Source organism: Alligator sinensis, unplaced genomic scaffold (genome assembly GCF_000455745.1).
Source record: "Alligator sinensis unplaced genomic scaffold, ASM45574v1 scaffold518_2, whole genome shotgun sequence".
Taxonomy (NCBI): Eukaryota; Metazoa; Chordata; order Crocodylia; family Alligatoridae; genus Alligator; species Alligator sinensis.
In genome coordinates, this window is record NW_005842779.1 from 245502 (window position 1) to 265697 (window position 20196).

Here is a 20196-nt window from a genome sequence, read left to right on the forward strand (position 1 = left end):
GCATAATACCCCAACTATCGGACCATCCCCTGGTTTATGACTAGCACCCCCAGTGGTGGGGGAGAGAGGGGGGGGGGGATATCAAGGCGTTATTGACAGAGCCATTTCTTAGGTAAGGAATGGGGGGATATCAAGGTGTTATTGACAGAGCCATTTCTTAGGTAAGGAAAGGTCATACCAGTGGTGGCCTTGGGCTTGTTGGGGCCCTGGGCAAAAGAATCATTTGGGGCCCTTTGGAGGCTTAATTTTGATGGCCTATAAGCAAGTCGGACATTTATTGCAAAATGTTGGAGCCCCCTAAAGTGTGGGACCCTGGGCAGTCACCTCGTTTGCCCTTTTTTAAGGCCACCACTGGTCTTACAAATGTTACCAAGAGCCTACATGGGCCTTCACTAGGGCTGAACAAGGGGTTACTTTAAAATATAAGAGAATCTCCATTTTCTGCTTTCTTCTGTGCTGACTTTCTTCTCTGTTGAAAAATTTATCCTAATGAACTTACAAGAGTATTTCATATACCCACAGTCTTGCATTATGTTACAGACTAAATGTAAGTAACTTGGATGAGGGCCTTTTAATTCACTACGTGAGGACAGCAGAACAGGAGTGTTCACTGGTTTCATTGAATGCTTTAAGACATTGCACTCATATAACAGCCTTTCTCCAAGCTTCCTCAGTACTGTTGTGGTATTTTGAGTGTTTTTAACCCTTTGGGTCCTTTCCGTGATCATTCGATTCTCCTGTGGGATTTTGTAAGGGCAAGAGCAATTCAAGGTATTTTATCTTTAGCATACTACTTATATTCAGGGGCAAAGCTGGTTTTCAAAAAAATTGAACCTTAAAATACAGGGTCAACCTATGCCAGGTCAGCTTATAGTTGAAACAATACAGTATATTCCTTTATTGTTACACATCCCATTTAATGAAGCTATCCATTTGGTCCACTTATCGTTCAAAGGCCAGCTTCTGTGGAGACAAGCTTGGAAATCCAGTCATGCTTCCAGGTGATTTTCATCATTGATGTTACAGATGGAAGATGCCTCCTGGGCCATCTACTCTTTCCTTTAGTCAACAGGGGATTGTTCTGTTTGAGCTACTATTAGGAGTTGGGAGGAAAATGATGGTTTTTTGGTCTGTTAGAATACTTGAAATTCCGCCCCCCCCAAATTCCCATTCTATATCTGCTAGAAAAGTCAAAATCTTGACACTCAGTGCAAACGGAGATCACTCATTTGACTCAATTGAAACATTTCACGGTTAGAATTTAGAAAGATGTCATTTCAGTTTTGACTTTTTGAACTTCTGCCTTGGTAAACATTTTGAAATCCAAAGTCATTGTAAACCATAAAAAACATTTAGTTTCAACCCTTTTTAAACAATTTCAAAGCTTCATCCAGATTTAGAGTTTTTTTCAGTCGGGAAATCCACCACAACAGGCTTTCAGTGAAATGGTTTGCATGTGTTAGGTCTTTTTGGTTTTTGGGGGGAAAAAAAATACTTTTTATGGGAAAAATCCTGACAAGCACTGGGTATTTTAGAAGAAGGCTTTATGGTTATATGTGTTACCTTACAACTGTATCTCTGTGGCTCCATGACAGGCTTGATGGTCTTCTCTTCCAGGTGCTCCCTTTCAAAGGTCTCAGCATCCTCATGCTACCTCCTGCCGGCACTTCCATCTGGGCCCCCAACCTCAGATCTCAGCTGACTTCCCTCTCCCTCACCCTGTCCAGCCACAGCCAGGGCTGAACCCTCACATGGCGACAGCTCACCAGCATAATGGCTCGCTGCACCAGCCCCTGCCACCTATGCCAGCCCTGCCGTTTCAGGATGTGACAGGACCCTCCTTCCTACCTCAGGCGCTACACCAGCAATACCTCCTCCAGCAGCAGCTCCTCGAGGCCCAGCACCGTAGGCTTATGCCTCATCCCAGGTGAGCTATTCTGCAAGAAGCAGAGGAACAATAAGTTAACCCATGCCAGATAGCAAACAGCTCGCGAGGGCATCTTCTCTTCTTCCGTGCCACACGAGAGAAACTCAGTGCTGGGGCTGGCGTGTGACTCCCAGTGCCACTAACAACTTGCTCGGGGCTGAATTTGGCACGGTGTCTGGGTCATGATCTGTAATAAAACAGTGGCCATTAAATGTTATGAGTCCAGAGGGATGCTATATGGCATTCTACCCACTTCTGACCTGCTTCAAGAGATAGGTGCCCGGGGCCTGATTTTTCCAGGGGCTCGAGTCCCAAAGATTTCTAGGGTCAGGATGGAAGGAATTTCCTATCATCTTAAATTCTGGGAAGTGGCTTAGTGTAAGTAGTATCGTGGAGTAGTAAGGAGCATCACATTGTTCTCTCACTTGCTGCCAATGGCATAATCTTTTATTCTAGCTGTCAATGCCACAGCTTCAGCCTGGCACCAAAGGGATCATCAACAGGTAGAGAATCCACAGGCCAGATTGTTAACTTTGCTAATTTGTGGGGATTACCATAATGTCTCGAACACCACAGGACCCCATATAGGACACACACCTTGTTCTGGGAAAGCAGCATGAAGAAAACCAAATTGTTTTTAGAGCCATGGCTAAATGCTGGCTGCACATAACAGGGGCAGAGTCTATTTTCCAGCATCACTTGCCATCCTGTTGCTAGAGGTTTAATCCTGTTACTGCCGCTGCCAAATTGGCAGCAGCTTTTGGCTCAGCAGCAAGTGGAGGGCAGTGACACTGGAGGGTGGACTCTGCCCTTCCTCTATACATCACAGAAACCAGTCCAGCCCCAAGCAGCCATTCCCCAGCATCTCCATGCTTCTGTTCCAGTGCAGAAATCAGCTTCACTTAGGACACACTGATTTTGGATGGTGAATTTTTGGGAGAGATGTTCATGTGGTATACACATCAGTACAGTAATAGTATAAGGACCTCCATACAGGAGGAGCGGTGGATGCTTAGCTGCTTTAAAATAAGCCACTAATTTACGTACAGGTTGAGCTGGACCTGAACTGTAGTGGTATGTACATTTTTTAATACATCTGAAACATTTGCCAATTGAAAACACCTGATTGATGTGCCCACCGTGCTCAGAAAACACAGGTTTATTCAAATAATTCATTTTATGCACATCTAATGTGTATAGTGCTTTTGCATCAATGCATTAATGCATACGGGAGATTAGAATTGTGAACAATTGCACAAAGACACTGGGGAAAATATTTGGCTTTTTAATTATAAACATGAATTTAAAAGTACCAAGACTGCTTCTTGTGTCACGCCAGAGTAAATCTAGAGTCACATGGAGTTACCACTGTAAAAGACAGGAAAATCCATACTGCACCATTTTAAAATTGTAGATAATCTGTGCTGAACTACAGAGAAAATGATACACTAGACCTACACGTTTCTCCTCGAGGTTTCAAAGCCATATGTAACTCTTCATCTACATATTCGGGGACCGTTCAGTAGTATGTACAGATTGTGGAAAGGCAAATGATCCCTCTTCCAGCTAGAGATTTATGGCTGTAATCCAACTGTATGTAGAATAAATGAGGCTGTTGATTTGCTGAACATCCAATCAAAGGAGACAACCTGGATTCAGAAGAGATTGCCCGCAAAGAGAATTATTTTAACGTAGTAGAGGTGGAAATGAATGTCTAATTTGACTCGGATTGAATTTCTTGAGCGAGTGGTTTATATAAAGCAAAGGATGGAGAGTGTGGATTGAAAACACTCGGGAATCAAGTTGTGGATTACACTAATGGGTCGGAAGTAAATGTATGAAACTTTGCAGTGCTGCCGTGCCGTGGAGTGAAGATTCATACGCTTTGTGCCTTTAAGTCATGCATCTTTCTCATGCTTGTTTTATTTTTTAGTTGTTAATAATTGACTTGCAACAACATTTGGGGATGAGCTAATGGTGTCGCGTATTCATTCCTTATTGCACTCAGCTGAGACCTTTGGCTGTGGTTCTACATAGCAATTGTGATGCTGAATTAGATCATTCTCATTGATAATGAGAGAGCCCACCTATAGTGGCAGCTATCCATGGGGGAGAACTGGTATGAGGAGGAGGGTCCTGCTATGGAAAAGGTGAAGACCTTCTTCGCTAGTCCAGCATATTCTTTCTGAAAATAGCTGTACCAGTTGAGGACTGGTGAAGTACAGCTCCTGTTTCTATAGCAGCTTTGCTCTGTTTGCTCCTGAATCTCTGCCCCAGAACATCAGTAAGTGGGAGTTTGGTTAAATAAGGACTGTGCAGAGAGCTGAGGATTTGGCCACTATTTTCCCCAGTGTCTTTGTGCAATTGTTCATAATGTTTGATCCCCTGTGTGCATTAATGCACTGATGCCAAGACATTAGATGTGTATATAACAACCTCTGGCATATGCAGAGCTACGCTAGATACTCGAGGCCTTGCTCCCATCTGGTTTTAGGAAATCTGTAACTATTTTGGTTAGAAACTGAGGTCATTTAATTGGAGTGAAAACTGTGCATAGACCAGTTCTTAGGGGCTCAAAGGAGTTTTTGCTGCTTTTTCTTTCTCTAAGTTGTATTGTCTTTGTCTTTGCAGAGCCATGGGAGAGCAGGCTGGATCTACTCTAGCCTGTCTTTTGTCAGGAGAACTGTTGGCTAAGGTCCCCAGCCAGGACCACAAGCTCTTCAGTTATGCCCAAATGGGGCTCCCCAAATGTTAATAAACTGAACTTGGAGACACCTAGGTTACTGAGATGTAGGCAGTTTTGGTCAGTGCTTCTTTGTTATGACGGCTGATGCCCAAGTCAGAGTGTGCGTGTGTTGACTTGCAGACCTCTGGCTGAATTTATGATGCTGATAAGAAGAAAATACGTTTCTTAGACCAGAATAGGCAGAAGAGTCAATGGAGCAGTCAGGGATGTATCTTCTGGCACCTCTAAACCGATGACGGTGGATGTCAGGGAGGCTAACAAACATGGGAGGGGACACTCGAGATAGACCCTGGTTAGTGTTCTCCATCTAAAGCATCCAGTTTTGTCCTTCTGGGGGCAGGATACTGGACTAGATGGTCTGACCCAGTATGGCACTTAGATAGCTATTTATATACTTCTGAGGGTGTTGGGAGCATCTCTAGACATGGGCTCAGACATTTTCCTGGGTCTGCTGCTGACCTTCTCGTTGACCTTGGGCACATCACATCACCACTCTGTGCTCCTGCTTCCCCTCCATCCCATCCTCTGTAGGCCTTGCCTCTGTTGACTGTCAGTTCCTAAAACTGGCCATTTCTCTAGCTGCTGTTTTTTCACCTTATTTAGTATTATGGGCTTAGGATGTTATATAGAAACTATACAGATAACACTTTGTTGGACAGCGATATCTTCCCCCCACTTCTTAGTTGCAGGAAGTAGAGAGCTGTTCATCCCTCCTGTGGGAGTCGTTGATGGCCATCTGCCCAGTGCTTAGCCCAGCACAAGTTTCCCTTTCCCAGCTGCCGGCACCCAGGCTCAGCCGCCTTGTCTCTCACCACCCCTGCTCTGCTTTTCCCCCCCGCAGGCGGACTCAGGAGCGCATGTCTGTTCAACCTCATCGGTTACACCCAGGCTTTGACTTTGGCCACCAACTGCAAACTCCTCAACCCATGGGGCCGCAGCCCAGGTACTTAGCTGAAGGCACAGACTGGTAAGTCTTTCGTTTTGCTTGGACTGAGGCATACAACCCCAGCTAAAGACGACTGTGGCTATTCAAGATTGCGGTGCCCAGGTATGACAGTGAGAAATGAGCACCGCCAATCCCCACAGCACTGCTCGCAGCATAACGCCACTTGTATAGCAAGGAGAAGGGCAGGCTCAGCATCCTAGCACCACACTAGGCCTAGTGATTGCCTTCTCCCTGTTTACCTCCCCTGTCAGTCTGAGCTGAATTTAGCGGATCAGATCCTGGGCTGCAGACAGCTGGTTTGAGCGCTGCAGACTGCCGCTGAGCAGTGACAGCTCTCTGAATCAGAACTGGAGCTGGCTGGAGCCTGCTCTGAGCTGTCCTTGCTGTCTGGAGGGCCCTACTGCTCCACGTCCTGGCCACTTGCCTGCCCTGTCTTGCAATCTCAGCTTTACAGAGAGGAGAAAAATGGGGTCAATAGCAGTAAGGGAGCAAATTGAGCCAGGGACTGAGATGGGGGGAGGACAGACAGGGGTTGGACAAAGAGGCTGAAACAAGGTTTTGTAGAAGGGTGTGTGTGTGTGTCTGTGAACTAAGCTAGGATGAGGAGCCCAGGGAGGGAGACTGGGACCCAGTAGAGAAGAGAATAGGGATGACCCACCCAAGGCTGGAGAGGGAGAGCCAGATCAGATGAAGAGCCAGGAGCGGGGAACTACGACTAGTGGGGGAAGGAAACTGGGGCCAGGGGCTGGGAGAAGAGCCTGCCGGTTGGCACGAGAGTAGGAGTGACAGCCAGCAGGAGTGTGGAGGGACCAATTAGATGAATAGCTGGGACTGGGGAAACTGGATGGACAAACAGGACGGGAATGAGGAGTTAGGTAGAGGGTAGAGACAGGAGAGTTGCACAGAGGGAGGGCATGGGGCAGAAAGATTCGAGCTTGGGGGACGGGGCAAGCAGAAGGGCCAGGGCCTATTAGCGCATCCTCCCCTTCCAGGACCTGGACTGGCACCAAGATGGCAGAAAGTCACCATTCCCTCCCATCACCACCTACCTGGTCAGCCCACTGGCACAGTTTCATAGTTTCATAGTTGGTAGGATCAGAAGGGACCTGAGCAGATCATCAAGTCCGACCCCCTGCCACGGGCAGGAAAGAGGGCTGGGATCAAACAGCCCCGGCAAGGTGATTACCTAGCCTCCTTTTGAAGACAGTGTGTGTCTCCTACCCCCAGTGCTGGTCCACACAGCGTAACAACCTACTGCTGCTGCCAGCTACTCTGTTAGCTCAAGGGACACGGGTCTGTGTGGCAGACCTGAAGGTACCCATGTGAATGTCACAATAAAGACGCATGATAGAATTTCCAATTCTTGATCCTTGTTTTTAAAAAAACCTAAAAAGTTGCACACACAAAAAATGGCATTAAAAACCTCTTGTTAAAGTTGCACAGTCCCTCGGACGTTAGGCAATGCTGCCTGACTTCCATGTGATTTTAATTTTGTTCCCACTGGGGATAAGCTTTGTGGGATCACCTTAGTTGCACGAGATTTCTCCACAGGACCCCTGCCTCCTTCAGTGCACACGCAGGTGGACCCGCTCCGGGAGAGAGCGGCGGCTGTGAAGTGAAGGAGGGTGTAGCCTCTTGCAGAAGGGGGAAGTGTGGAGCGAATGAGGCAGGGACTTGCAAGAAGACAAGGGGTGATCTCAGTGCTAAGGCAGTTGAGTGCTGCCCTGCAAAACTGGTTTCTATCCCTGCCTCTGACACACAGCTCCTGTGTGATGTTGAACAACTCAATGCAAATGGCCACTCATTTGTGGTCTTCATTTCCTGGTGCTTCACATGAGATCCAAGAGTTTGACTTGAAGTGTAGGGAGCCCAAGCCATGACCCAAGTCGAGGGGAGTAGTGCTGGAACATATATACTGCTATGTGATGCATAGCCGTCCTGGAAAGTCAGGAGCTCAGTGTCTCCAACTGGACCCCCAAAATGAAGACATTTGACCTTAATGTATCTATGCCTCAGGACTCAATAAATAACTTTGGGATGATAATACCCCCACACCTCACAGAGTGCTATGGAGATTCATTAATATTTATCAAGCGCTCAGATACTGTAGTGTTAGCCCTATGAAACCATTGAGAAACGGGGCTGGAAGGGACCTCAGGAGGTCATGTAGCCTAGCCTTCTGCTGGAAGCAGAATCAGCCCTGTGTTAACTCTCGCAAGCAATGGTTTGTCTAACCGGCTCTTACAAACTTCCAGTGGTGGAGATTTCACAGCCTCTCTAGGTGATCTCTTCCAGAGCCTAACCACCCACAGAGTTAGAAACTTCTTCCTAATATCCAGCCTAAATTTCCCTTATTGCAATTTAAGCCTGTTACTTCTTGTCCTGCCCCCTGCAGCCACAGAGAGCAGTCTACCACCGTCCGCTTTGTAACAATCCTTTATTGGAAGACTGTTATCAAATTCCTCTCAGTCGTCTCTTCTTCAGGTCAAATAATCCCCGTCCTTCCAACCTTTCCTTGTGTTTCTGCGGAAGAAAATTAAACCGGACAAAACCACCCTAGAAAAGCACCCCCCCCCCCCGAATAATTCCTTCTTCAGAGGAAGGTTTGAATAATAAGAAAATAAGGCACAAGGGCACGTTCTGAGGAAAACCCAAATTTTGACTAGCTGCTTATTAATTATCACCATTCATTCTGTCTGGTGAACAAGGCAGGGGCTCCTGTGGGGAAAAAAATAGCATGCGATCATGTCACGAAAGATGATCATAATGCTTACGCACAAGGGGGGTCAAATTAAACTTGCACAGGCAACCTTAATTATGGCGTTTGGGAACTTCTGAGTGCTTTGCTTTGCAAACTGTGAATGCTTTTTTAACATAGCTGTTTCATGGGTAATTATATGTAATAAAAAATAGGGCCAGATCCTTCCTGTTTCTACTCAAGCATTTCTGCAGATGCCAGGGGGACCAGAATGCAGCCCATGCAGCGTGGCTTATACGGGTTAGGAAAGTGCTTTGACTTCTATCTGGAAAGGAGTGTGTGTGTGTGTATGTGTGTGTGTGTGTGTATGAGTGTGTGTGTGCATGCATGCACGTGCATGTGCACGTGTGTGTGAGCAATGTTAATTAGGATCATTATTAGTAGTATCTCACAAAGCACCACTTCCCCTCTTCCTATTTTTCCCTTGGCTGTACAATGGCCTTATAAAAACCGAGGGAGTGGATGGCAGGAAATCATATACTGTATGTACATCTTGGTGACTCATTTCCCCTCAGGGTGCTTGTACTATTCCACCCCAGCGACAGATGTAAAAACATTTCTCTAATGTATTAATACATCAGCGTAGATTTGCACTTGCTCAAAGGTAACGGAGCACTTTCTTACATGAGACGGGGACGGTGGGAAGGGCGGCAAGAACTCAGATCTCTTAAACCACCAAGCCTTTATTAAAATGTTTTGGTGCTTAAACCAAATGAGAGAAACTCCCTTTGTTTCCTGATATAAAATTCTGAACATGCATTAAGCGAATACAATCTCACCTGTTATCTTGGCTCTAATCCTTCAGTTATTATTTCTAAGTGAGATACCCCCTGAAGGCAAAACAGTAAGATCTGAATTCATAATGTCCGTACATCAGTGCTCTGTACCAATGCTTGTTTTTTGGGTTGTTTTTTTTTAAACATGTAATGCTAGAATATTATTTGCTTTGACTTCCCCAGCTGGTTGGTCAGATGTATTAATTCCCAAACACCTGGAGGAACATTAGCCAATACAATCTGCTGACTAGGGACCTTGTGCGGATCTAAAGGACCTGATTATTTTTCCTTAAATTTTATTTTCCAAGTTAGTTTCATAGTTAATTTGGCACCACAAGGTTAGAAATAAAGGCCGATGCCTTATTCTTTCATAGTAGGTTTCATCCATAGGTCTCAAAGCTCTTTCCAAAAAAAAAGGGTGTTGCAAAGAAAGGAATTTACATGCTAAAAGCCACTTAAAAAGTCATTGCCAGAATTGGGACTAGAACCCAGATCCTCTGCTTCCCAGTTTGTTGCTACCTGCTAGCAAGGAGTTCATAACTTGTTGCTGTCACAAGCTGCCGTATCCAACCTGGCCCATGCACAGGCTGCAGACCTCTGCTGTGGACCCCAATCCCTGTCCTGAAAAGCAAATGAGTGGTGGCAAACTCTGTGGTGAGGGTAAGTGCAGGCATGAGAGATCAGCCTGCAGAGTGGGGGCTCTGCAGAGGAAATGGATGGTACAAGCAGAGCTTTATGACACCGCTCGATGCTACCTCCAGCCAGATGAGACCTCTGCGGGATAGAGCCAGCATCTTCACAGGCTGGATCCAGCCCATGGGCCATAGGTTGCCAAGCCCTGCACTGAGCATGTCTTGCAAAGGTGTATAATGTTCATGCAGGAGGATGTCTGCCCCAGTGGCAGAGATGCCAGACTAGGGGCCAGCACCCTGGGCTCGGTTCTGGCTCTGCCCGTGACCTGCTGGGCATCCTCAGATAAGCAACTCCATCTCTGCGTACCTCCGTCTCCCTGCCATCGTCTACCCTTCTAGTCCTTGATGTCTTGAGGAGAGAGTTAGGGGTACAGCACCTGGCACAGTGACAGATGCCTCAAGGCCCTACTCTAATTTAAATGATAATAATAAGTGGCTGGGGCAGGGGAAAGTTTGGGCATTTCTGTATAGTCCTGTCATGAAGCCATTTGTTTGCTGTCCCTTATGTAACCCAGTGGTGACAATGAGCTGTCAAGGTGAGTCTAGGCTTTTAGAGGAAGAGAAACGATCTTTTAAAGGATCCCATACTTGGGTTGCTTCCCCCAACTCCAGAAACTCCTCCTGCCTTTCAGCCCTTGTGATGAAGTCCCAGCGACTTCCATGTCACCACTGTCTGTGCTGGGGGAGGGCGAGATGCTACAAAGGGGTGGACGCTATGCCCAACATTTCGAACCAGGTGGGCATATTTCAGTACCTGGCTCAGAGGTGAAAGCACCCTGAGTTTCCATCAACCCCAAGGGAGCTGTGGGTGCTCAGCACTTTGTAAAACGAGGCCACTCCTGTCTTTGCTTAAGTTTGGGTTTTGCTGCTTAGCGGTGGTGACCAATGTTTGATATTTTTCACTGTAATTTTCAGAAGAAATGACTTCTCAGACACGGTCCTGAGCCCTTCTTGTCAGTGGTGCCTACAGCCACAGGTGCTGTTGGAAAACTCAGCCCCAAGGGGTCTGTGAACTAAGCTAGGATGAGGAGCCCAGGGTGGGAGACCGGGACCCAGTAGAGAAGAGAATAGGGATGACCTGAAGCTGGAGAGAAAGAGGGATGACCCAGAAGCATGGCGTAATGGCTCTGTACGGGTCTTGAGCCTGGTAGGACACCCATGCAAGCAGCCCCTGCTCCTGAAGGCTGGCTTCAGTTCTGGCAGCTTTGGTCAAGAAGGGTCTTCTTGGACCAGTGCCTTTGGAGGAGCAGGGATTCACTTTGTAATAAACTCTGGAAGCAAAAGCTGTCTCGTACATCCCTGGTTGTCCACATGTTGGGCACAGATGTTGCTGTCATGTAGATGTGTTCCCAGAGCACCTTAAGACCGGGAGGCAAAGCTGAGCTGAAGTGACTTGCCCCAAGGCCACACAATAGTTCAGGGATAGAGCAAGGAATAGAAACCAGGTCTCTTGAGTCCCACCGCAGGGCCCGATCCACCGGCCCATACAGCTACTCTTTAGCTCATAGTTGTCTTCTTTTCATACACAGTATTATGCAATGGCTTTCAAATCTCTTCTCAGCTGGAAGCCCCCTCCCTGGCCCCCCTTACCTCTTTATAGCTTTCTACCTGGCCTGTTTTTGGCCCCTTCTCCATAGGAGCTCACATATAACAGGAGGCCTCAGACAACCGAGGGAGGTGAGGTCTAGGCTAGAGAAGGGGTTGATGTGCTCCAATGCCCACGCTGCTTGGGGCCCCGTGCTGCCAGGTACTTCCACAGCTATCGTCTCCTCGTGTCTGTCACCCACTGCTGAGCAAGAGCCACTTGGAGAAATGTTTGACGGTTCATAACAAGTCGCAGCGCTGGCTGCTGCCTTCCTCTGCTTCAGGGGAAAGAAGTTCTGAAGATGAAATGAATGGCAATTTCTCTCTTCTAATGAGCTTTGCTTTGGTAAATGCTAAGACAATGTTTATTAAAGCGCCTGCTTTTGTAATTAGGGGGAAACGAACGGCATTCAGCATTTATTTGCGAAGAGATTTCTCTCTCTGGAGAGACAGGGGATCGGTAAATTGGATTATAGATGGAGATACTGTCCTCGTTCTCCTCCCTCCAACACAGACCCATGGGGATGGGGCTTGCCAGCATGTTGCAGCTCACTGGCTTGTGCCCGCGTCAGTGCAGAGGGGATGTGGTACAGAACGATAATTAATTTCTGCTGGGCAGATGCATCAGAAATGCAATGCAGTAAGTTGCAGGCTCCTCTTTTGAGAGCGGCGGTGGATTCTGCATCTCTGGAGTCTTCAGATCAAGACTTAGATGTCTTTCTGGAAGACAGAAAGGCATCTGTTCGATTAGAGGGGTTCTAGGCAGGAATATGTGGGTCCAAATTTCTTTTTTTGTGGGGTTTTTGTGATCTAATTAATAGGAGCACAGGGCTGAAAGAGAGCGCCTGGCTCACAGAGTCCAGCCTCCTGCTGCTGGAGGTAACCAGTGGAGTTACTCCACATTTACACTGACATAAGTAAGGATAGACGCTGCCCTGCTCTAACCCAGCTGGTTCAGTCTTAGCAGAGCTACAGATTTGTCGCTCATCCAGTTATGAAGCCAGTCGAACTCAGGTTTGTGCTACCCAGCAAAGAACGGTGCATTTATTTAGCAAAACAAAAGCAGATCAGAGCTCTTATATGTTGGCGAGGAGAGTGCAGAGGGCAAATCCGGGCCCCCTTGATCTCTGTAAGCCCTGCTGCACTAACGTAAATCAGAAGTAACCGAATCAATGGCGTTAAGCTGGATTTGAATCGGTGTAGCTGAAAATTGGAGCCAATGCGCTGTGCCCTTTTGCTTCTTGAGTGTGGTATGGATTATGAATGGAACGGTAGAGGGGAAATAAAGGGATGCATTGCAAAAAGATGAGATTATTGTTATATGCCTGTTCTTGTGCTTGCAGGGATCTCAGTGTTGATGCTGGCCTGACTCATGCCCAGTTCCAGGTTAGGACAGTTCCTCAGCCCTATCAGCATTACTTAGCTACACCTAGAATGCACCATTTCCCTAGGAACACATCCTCAACGCAGATGGTGAGTGAAATGCTTTTGCTGGGAAATGTTTTATGCATTGTCTACTAGAAGGAAACCAAAATAAAGGCTGCTATCTTTCCATCACCTGTCTTCCAAGAGTCCTACTTATCTCTGTCCGTGGGAGGGAGTCTGTCTGAAAAGATAATGTTGCATTGTTATACTCATGGGGTAGGAAAAGTTACAAGGAAGGATGTGTACTAGCTGAAGATGGGTTTGGTCTGTTATCTCTAATGGAGCTACATCACTTTACACCAGCTGATAAGCTGGCCTACACGTTCAAGACAGAATGGGGAAGATCTGGCACATGCTATTAGGCATTGAAGCAAATTCAGCTCTCAGGTGAACGAATGTCAATCCAGGTTAACTCCACTGAAGTGGATGTTGTTACTGTAGATCCCCCCCTGTTTTAACTGAGAGCACACTTCGAGTCACTGATCTTTATTCGTATTTCCACTACTTGCATGCTGTAAAAGAGTCTTACAGGGGATTTAAATGTAATTTAACCAATTTATAGGGCCAGGGGTACCGTAAATAGGACTTCTCATACATAAAAAACAGGTCCATTGACCCCCTTTTCATTCAAAAGGATCCTTGACAGCCTCTTCCTGTTTTCATTTAAATGGGCACCTGAGTAAACTGTGGGTTTCACAAAGCATCACTGCAGAACGTTAAAACTCAAAGAAAAAAAAAATCCCAACTCACTCTTCACTATTGACACAGTTTCCCCTGAGGTCAAATATAATTATTTCAGACCTTTCCCTCCAAAATTTTGCATTTAAAAAAAAAAGAGTGTTTGCCTTTGGGTGTGTTCTGATTTTTGCAATTGTAAGGGAGAGGCCCAACACTAAATTGGTGTAGGGTCATTTCAAGAGGAAACCTCAAACTGCGTGCATTTCCATAAGCCATTAACATGAAGCAATAAACTGCAGAGCTTATTGCTCCTCAGTTAATTGCTCCTGGGAAAGCTCCTGGGTGTGCAGTTTACATGTGCACCCAGATTGCAGCACATTGAGCCAGGTTGAAGCAGCCCTGGCTGGCAGGGGGTCCAGGGGGGTCAGCCTGCCAGCCTGGAGCTGCTCCAACCAGGCTCAAGGTGCAGTGGCAGGGCTGGCTGGGGCACGAGGGTGCTTCTGAGCTATCCCCAGCCAGTCCTGTCAGTGTCTACACGTGCGCTGCTGTGCACAAAAAACCTCCGCAGCAGAGTGAGCCTTGTATTTGCAAGTCCTAGCCTGCTGTGGAATTTATTCGTTTCATGCACCCTTATAGGGACACACGCAGACACCGAGACATTTATTGCGGTTAATTAGTCAACTGCACAATACACATCTTGTGTAGCCGCACCCACTGAGATGCTACTAAGATTTGGGTGTCCACAATCCTCTGACCAGTTTTGAAAATGTCACCATTGCCTCTCAACTTTTTGCACTTTAGTCAACCTGGTCCATGAACAAAGCCTGGTCACTTCGTCGATGGGTTTGCTCCCATTCTGAGAACACTGTATTTTGGGTTGACCCACATAAGCATTGCTAACCCGCGGCAGTTTTATGACAACCTTTGGTGTTTTTCTTAAAGCCCTCAGGTCCTGGAGTCAGGTGAACGTGAACATGTGAGAATCTTAGCTTTCCTTAAAAAAAAAGGCAACTGTCTACACTTTTTGGTTGCAGTGAAATTGAAAAATGACTCAAAAGTTTCAGAAACACTTAAAAGATCAGAGAACAAATAAGGAGAACCATAAATGTATTTCTGAAAAAAAAAATCTTCCTATTTCTTAAGCCAGTCTGGCAATGTCTGAAGCCTTTGAGTTGGCAACACTGCAGAGACTACAGACACAGTATTACAAATAATTGAATTGAAATAAAAATAACTATGATTCATATTTATTAATAGGACTTATTAAAGTCCTATTATTTCTTTGTTTTTAGAGAAATCTTCATTTTGGAGGCTAAAAGCTAGTTATTAGGCTGCCCTTTAAGTTCTGTACTTTTTAAAAAAAGGTTTTATCTGAAGTCAAGGCAGTCAGAGGATTCAAGGTGCTGAGATGATTTTTCTTCCCTAATCTGCACAGGTTGTCCATGAAATCAGAAACTACCCTTATCCTCAGCTTCAGCTACTTGCTCTTCAGGGACTAAATCCGAACAGGCACACATCTGCCGTGAGGGAGAGCTATGAAGTACGTACCTTCTGACTTCAGTGGTTGTTAACCCCAGGAACCTGCAAACGTTGTAATATAAACTGTTACAGCTCTTCTCTGGAGCACAGCTGGGCTGCAGCAGAGCAATAGGGACACGTGGGATAAGACCCGAGTGCTACACACATGTAGTTGGAGCTGTAGTCCATTTGAAGTCTATGGAAAGACGTCTAATGTCACCAGCGGGTTTAGGATCAGACTTTTGGGTGTTGGCCGACGAGGGCTGCCTCCCCACAGAAAGCAGGCAGGAGTTGTAGCTTATCGGGTGTGTTTTCATGCAGCTGGTGTTGCAACGTCCACCGTTGTGCTGCCGGGCCGTGGTGCGAATCCAGGGGCACTAGAGAGGGGCCTGGCTAATGCCTGTTGTGTGCAGTGGTGGTTACAGCCAACCTCTTAGGTTGGAGGGCAGCCTAGCACTTGGGTCTTTGGGCTCCCAGGCAGGTGCCTTAATCACTTGGCCATTGGGATGAAAACTTAGGAGGGCTGCCCTTGCCCCCACCCCTCCCTGGCTTTTTCCCTGATTTACAGCCCTATCTCTCATCTTGTGGGTGCTGCCTCTTGTCTGAGAGGCTGGTTGGTGTCGGCGAGGTGGGTGCGTGACTGGCTGGTGCTTTGTGTTTCAGGAGCTGCTGCAGCTGGAGGACAGACTGGGCAGCGTGAGCCGGGGAGCTGTGCAGAACACCATCGAGAGGTTCACGTTCCCACACAAGTACAAAAAGGTGAGGGCCGGACCGCCAGCATCTCCAGGCAGCTCCTCAAGCAGTCCTGACTCACCCTGCCTAAGGAAGAGAGTGCAGCAGCTAGAGACATGGGGCCATCCTTGTCAGATAGGACAGTGTGCATGTGACAGGGTAGGCTGGAGCCCAGAGCTTCAAATCCAAACATCCCCAGATTTTGGGAGGAATTTAAAATCCAGAGGCCACCTCTCATTTGGATGATGATAACACACAGCGGCAAGCCTGAGCTAACAGGCCAGGGCAGTCTGATGGTGGCTTTCTGACTTGTAGGCTCAAATCTGCAAGCCAGATTTTTCCAGGGACCTGAACCTTCTCCCGCTCAGCCAATGCAGCTTTCTCTCAGCAGGACCCGTGCACACGCAAACAGGGCCTGGTGCTTGCAACTGCGCTCATTTTTATTCAAGTGTTAGTACCCACAAGTTAAACCCACAAAGTTATGTGGTGTGCAAAGCATGGACAAACCCACTCCCGTGAGTCCAAACTCCATTCCTGGAGTGCAGGGGGAAGCTTGCACTCTCCTGTCCATGAAAGATAACTCTCTTCCTCGACTTCTTTTCATGAAATCCGGTCACCTCACTTTACACTGGTGTGAGATGAGGCCAGGGGACAGTGGGGCATATGATTTTGAATCCTGAACTGGGTTTATGCCACCCTCACTCGGGAAAGGGAACGTTGCTAAACCTAGAAGCTGAGGCAAACCATTGGGAAAAACTCCTGGACCAATTTGTGCCCTTGCTGACAGTGGGCTCTATTAAACATCCTTTCTCTTTCTATAGATCTGTACAGTGGCTAGCATCACCGGCACAGGGCTGTCAGCGCTGTCACATTAGAGATAGCAAGAATGGAGGTGGCAAGGTATTTTTTAAGGGAAGCATAGGGTCATGTGCAATTCACTCCAGGGGATTCTGAGCTCTCCTGTGAAGACGATTGCAGTTATGAAGTCTGCAAGAAAAAAACCCCACAACCCTAGAAATTCAGGCACACACATGCAGTTGCCTACAGGGACAAACGATGCCTGGATTAGATAAGGCGGTGTTTATGGAGGCCAGTGGGAATCACGTTGTACCTGAGGTTTGAATCCAGCCCCTCACGCATAATTACAGGTCCCAAAATGCTCAAGAGACTGCGGAGACTTAATAATCAGTGTGACATTAATCACGGGACTCGGGAGGAAATGGCTTCCTGGCTTCTCTGCTGACATTTATTCTCTCTGCCTCTCCTCTCCCGGTACATTTTGACAGTCAGAACATTAATAGGACCTGGCATCCTTCCCTCTGTAGGTTTTTGGCTGGGCAGACTTCCCTGACCTGGTGGGTCTATTCAGTTGACAACGAAGCGCTTATTATTCGCATTCCTCCAACTCAGGAGGCTTTCGAGAGCAGTAGAGAGTTGTCAGCTCTCCTTTTGTAATTAAATTATGTCTTTAACCTTGTCACAGAGAAGACCGCAGGAAGGCAAAGCTGAGAAGGAGGACGGGGAGGAGTCGGACACCGATGAAAAATGCACAATCTGTCTGTCTATGCTTGAAGATGGAGAAGATGTGAGGTATAATCATTCCCACTGAGAGCTCCGGCTCTCCCCCTCTGCCTCTCTCCATTCATTTTCTGCTTGGTTTGTATTTTATTTATTGGAAATCATTCACCGCTGCGTGGGTCTGCATCCAAGACAAGGCTGTCAAAGCTCCTGTTCTGGTGAACTCTCTGAGCATGCAGGGTGCAGTTTATCTGCAGGAAGCTAAACATGATTAGGACTGTCTCAAAACGCATTTTATAAAATGTGGATAAAGAGCGCAGTGGGGTGGGAGGCTGGGAGCAAAGGGTTTTTTTTTCCCAACAGTGGTCTCTGGTTTCTCTCTTCTTGAAGACTTTAGCACAGAGGAACATTTGTGCAGCATTCGGTTAAATTGCTGGATGCCAAAATTAAGAACAAAATAGGTTTCTGAGCTGGAGGCAGGTCTCTGATTCAGGGGTGGTTTGTGTATTGGGATTGAAGTCAACCCATTCTGATGAGAGTGGCCATGGGAAGACCTGAGATTCAAGTTCAGGGGGGTTGGATCTAGGGTTTTGCTTCAGGTTTTTCTTAGTCCAGCTTCTAGGCACCTGAAATTCAAGGTTGGCTTATGACCCTTTTTTGGCCATTTGGGTGTGTTTGCTAGTGGCCTCTTATCCATTAAGTTCTAGCTGCCGCTGCAGACAGGCGGTTGAGTAGCACGACCCAAGCTGTAACAAGAGGACTCCGGCTAACCTTTATCACTGAGGTCCTGTCTTGTATCACAGCAAAAGCAATGTTATCAGTGTTCACTTAAGTGGGATTGAAGCCAAGGTTTAGACATGGTGTAATGACTGAGGAGGTAGAGCCCATAGCCCTTCTCCTAACAGTTTTATACACACGTGTGTAGAGCACGAGCTTCGGTGGGTTTACTCAGCTCTTGGGAGCCAGGAGTCCGGGCTCTGACAAACTAGCCCTTTGTGGCTTTGGGACAGTGATGCCAAGCTAAGGGTTGGTGTCATTTTAATGGCAGTGTTACACTGAGTTTAGATTATGGATTTGTATAGGCTGGTTTGGATAGGGATGGTCCTGCCTTGAGTAGAGGGCTGGACTAGATGACCTCTGGAGGTCCCTTCCAGCCCCACTTCTGTATAATCATATGATTTAGCTGCAGGCCTTGCTGGGGAGGCCAGTCCAAGTGCAGCTCAGGACAGGGTTGTGTCTCATCTGCGAGGAGATGCTTTGACTAGGACCATACAACTGGAAGAGGCTTCCTGGGTCATGGAGTCCAACGCCCTGCTGCTTCAAGCACCTGTATCATAACATCCTTTTCTTAAACTGAGTGAGCCCTCTCCTTAAACTGCTTTGGTGGTTTCCCCATTTGGGAGGCTATTCCTGAGTTTCCTTTTTTCCCCTGCTTTTCAGCCTTCCTTTATTCCCAGCCAGTTTACACTGATTTGCCCTTGACAAGGGGGTAGCTTGCTTCCTTGGCTGAATCCAGATCAGGCTATGTGGCACCATGGGCGCTCAGCTCTGCCTCCTCCCTTTCTCTTGCCTCGTATTTGGGATGACTTTGGACGCTCAGCAAACTCACGGAGGGAGAAATCCCAGTGATCCACCATAGATTAGCTCAGGCGAGGAGCCTTGGCCCTTCACTCCTTTTTTTTTTTACTCCATTTTCTCTTTATTTCTGTTGAATGGGTGGTTGTGAAGTACACTGAAGTGCACAGAGCTGACTGTCCTCACAAAGACAGTGTAAGATGCCAGCTGCATTCAGGCAGATCGGGATGGACAAATTTAACTATACTGAACTGCAAGAAATAGAGAGGCCAGCATGTCGTCAGCGAGGGTAATTAGCTATGGGAACACCATGCCCTGAGAGGCAGTGGATTATTCTGTCCCTTGACGTCTTTAAATCCAGCCTGGCTGCCTTTCGGCAGAGATGTAATTGCTCAAATAGAAGCTGTGGATATGATACAAGAGCCACTGGCTGAGATGCTATGGTCTGTGCTATGCCTGAGGTCAGATCCGACAATCATCACGGTCCCTTCTCACCTTCGAATCCACGAATCTGTGAAATACACTGTGTGCAGAATGCATGACGCTCTCGTCCCTGCCTCTAGGTTACTGGGTCAGTGTCTACGTCTCCCTCGAGGTTTTTCTCGTTGTCTTTTTTTTTCCCTTCCAGCCTCCTTGAAGTGCATCCGTGCATGGCCCCTAACAGGAGTGTGATTCTTCTCTTGCAGGCGTTTACCCTGTATGCATCTATTTCACCAAGTGTGTGTGGATCAGTGGCTAGCCACCAGCAAGAAGTGCCCAATCTGCAGAGTGGACATTGAAACACAACTTGGCTCCGACAGCTGAAAGAACCAGCTGGATGCACCATTTTCCTTACCAGGTCGTATGGCCATAAACCCTTGCAGCAAAATTTTGCCTTCTGAGCCATTTGATTTAGAGGAGAAGTCTGCAAGCACATTAGCGAGGAGGAGGAGGAGGAGTTGGTGGTACAAAATCTAGGGGTAGGAGAGTATCCTAACAGCCATATTGGCCCAATGCATGGGAGCTGGCATTCCCAGAGCTTGAAGGCCCTGTGCTGCAGAAGATTTAGTATTGAACATGAAGGAACTAGTTTGTGGTAGTCTGGCTTGTCAATCCTGCATCTCATGAGGATTGTATATATACCTCTTGACTAAGTAGAAACATGTTAGGGGTTCTTTAGCTATTTCTATGGATGGCAGCTGGAGCATGTTAGCTTAAGAAATGTTGTGTTTGATGCCCTAGTCATCTTGTGGTGGACATGTCGCTGTTAACCTAATTTGCACCAAATATTTTTTCATAGATTCCTTATTTTGGTGCCTGATTAAAGCATTGCAGGGGGGGG

The 20196-nt window shown here is 47.0% G+C and overlaps 1 protein-coding gene across 1 annotated transcript; it reads left to right on the plus strand.

The window, feature by feature from the left end:
• The first annotated feature begins 982 nt into the window (after positions 1–982).
• RNF165 (ring finger protein 165) lies at positions 983–19793 on the plus strand. Its single transcript, XM_006034860.1, has 8 exons — positions 983–1001; positions 1618–1927; positions 5515–5640; positions 12773–12902; positions 14968–15072; positions 15714–15809; positions 17266–17372; positions 19562–19793. The coding sequence occupies exons 1-8, from the start codon at positions 992–994 to the stop codon at positions 19677–19679; spliced, it is 1002 nt and encodes a 333-aa protein (XP_006034922.1). The 5' UTR covers positions 983–991; the 3' UTR covers positions 19680–19793.
• The last annotated feature ends 403 nt before the right edge of the window (positions 19794–20196 follow it).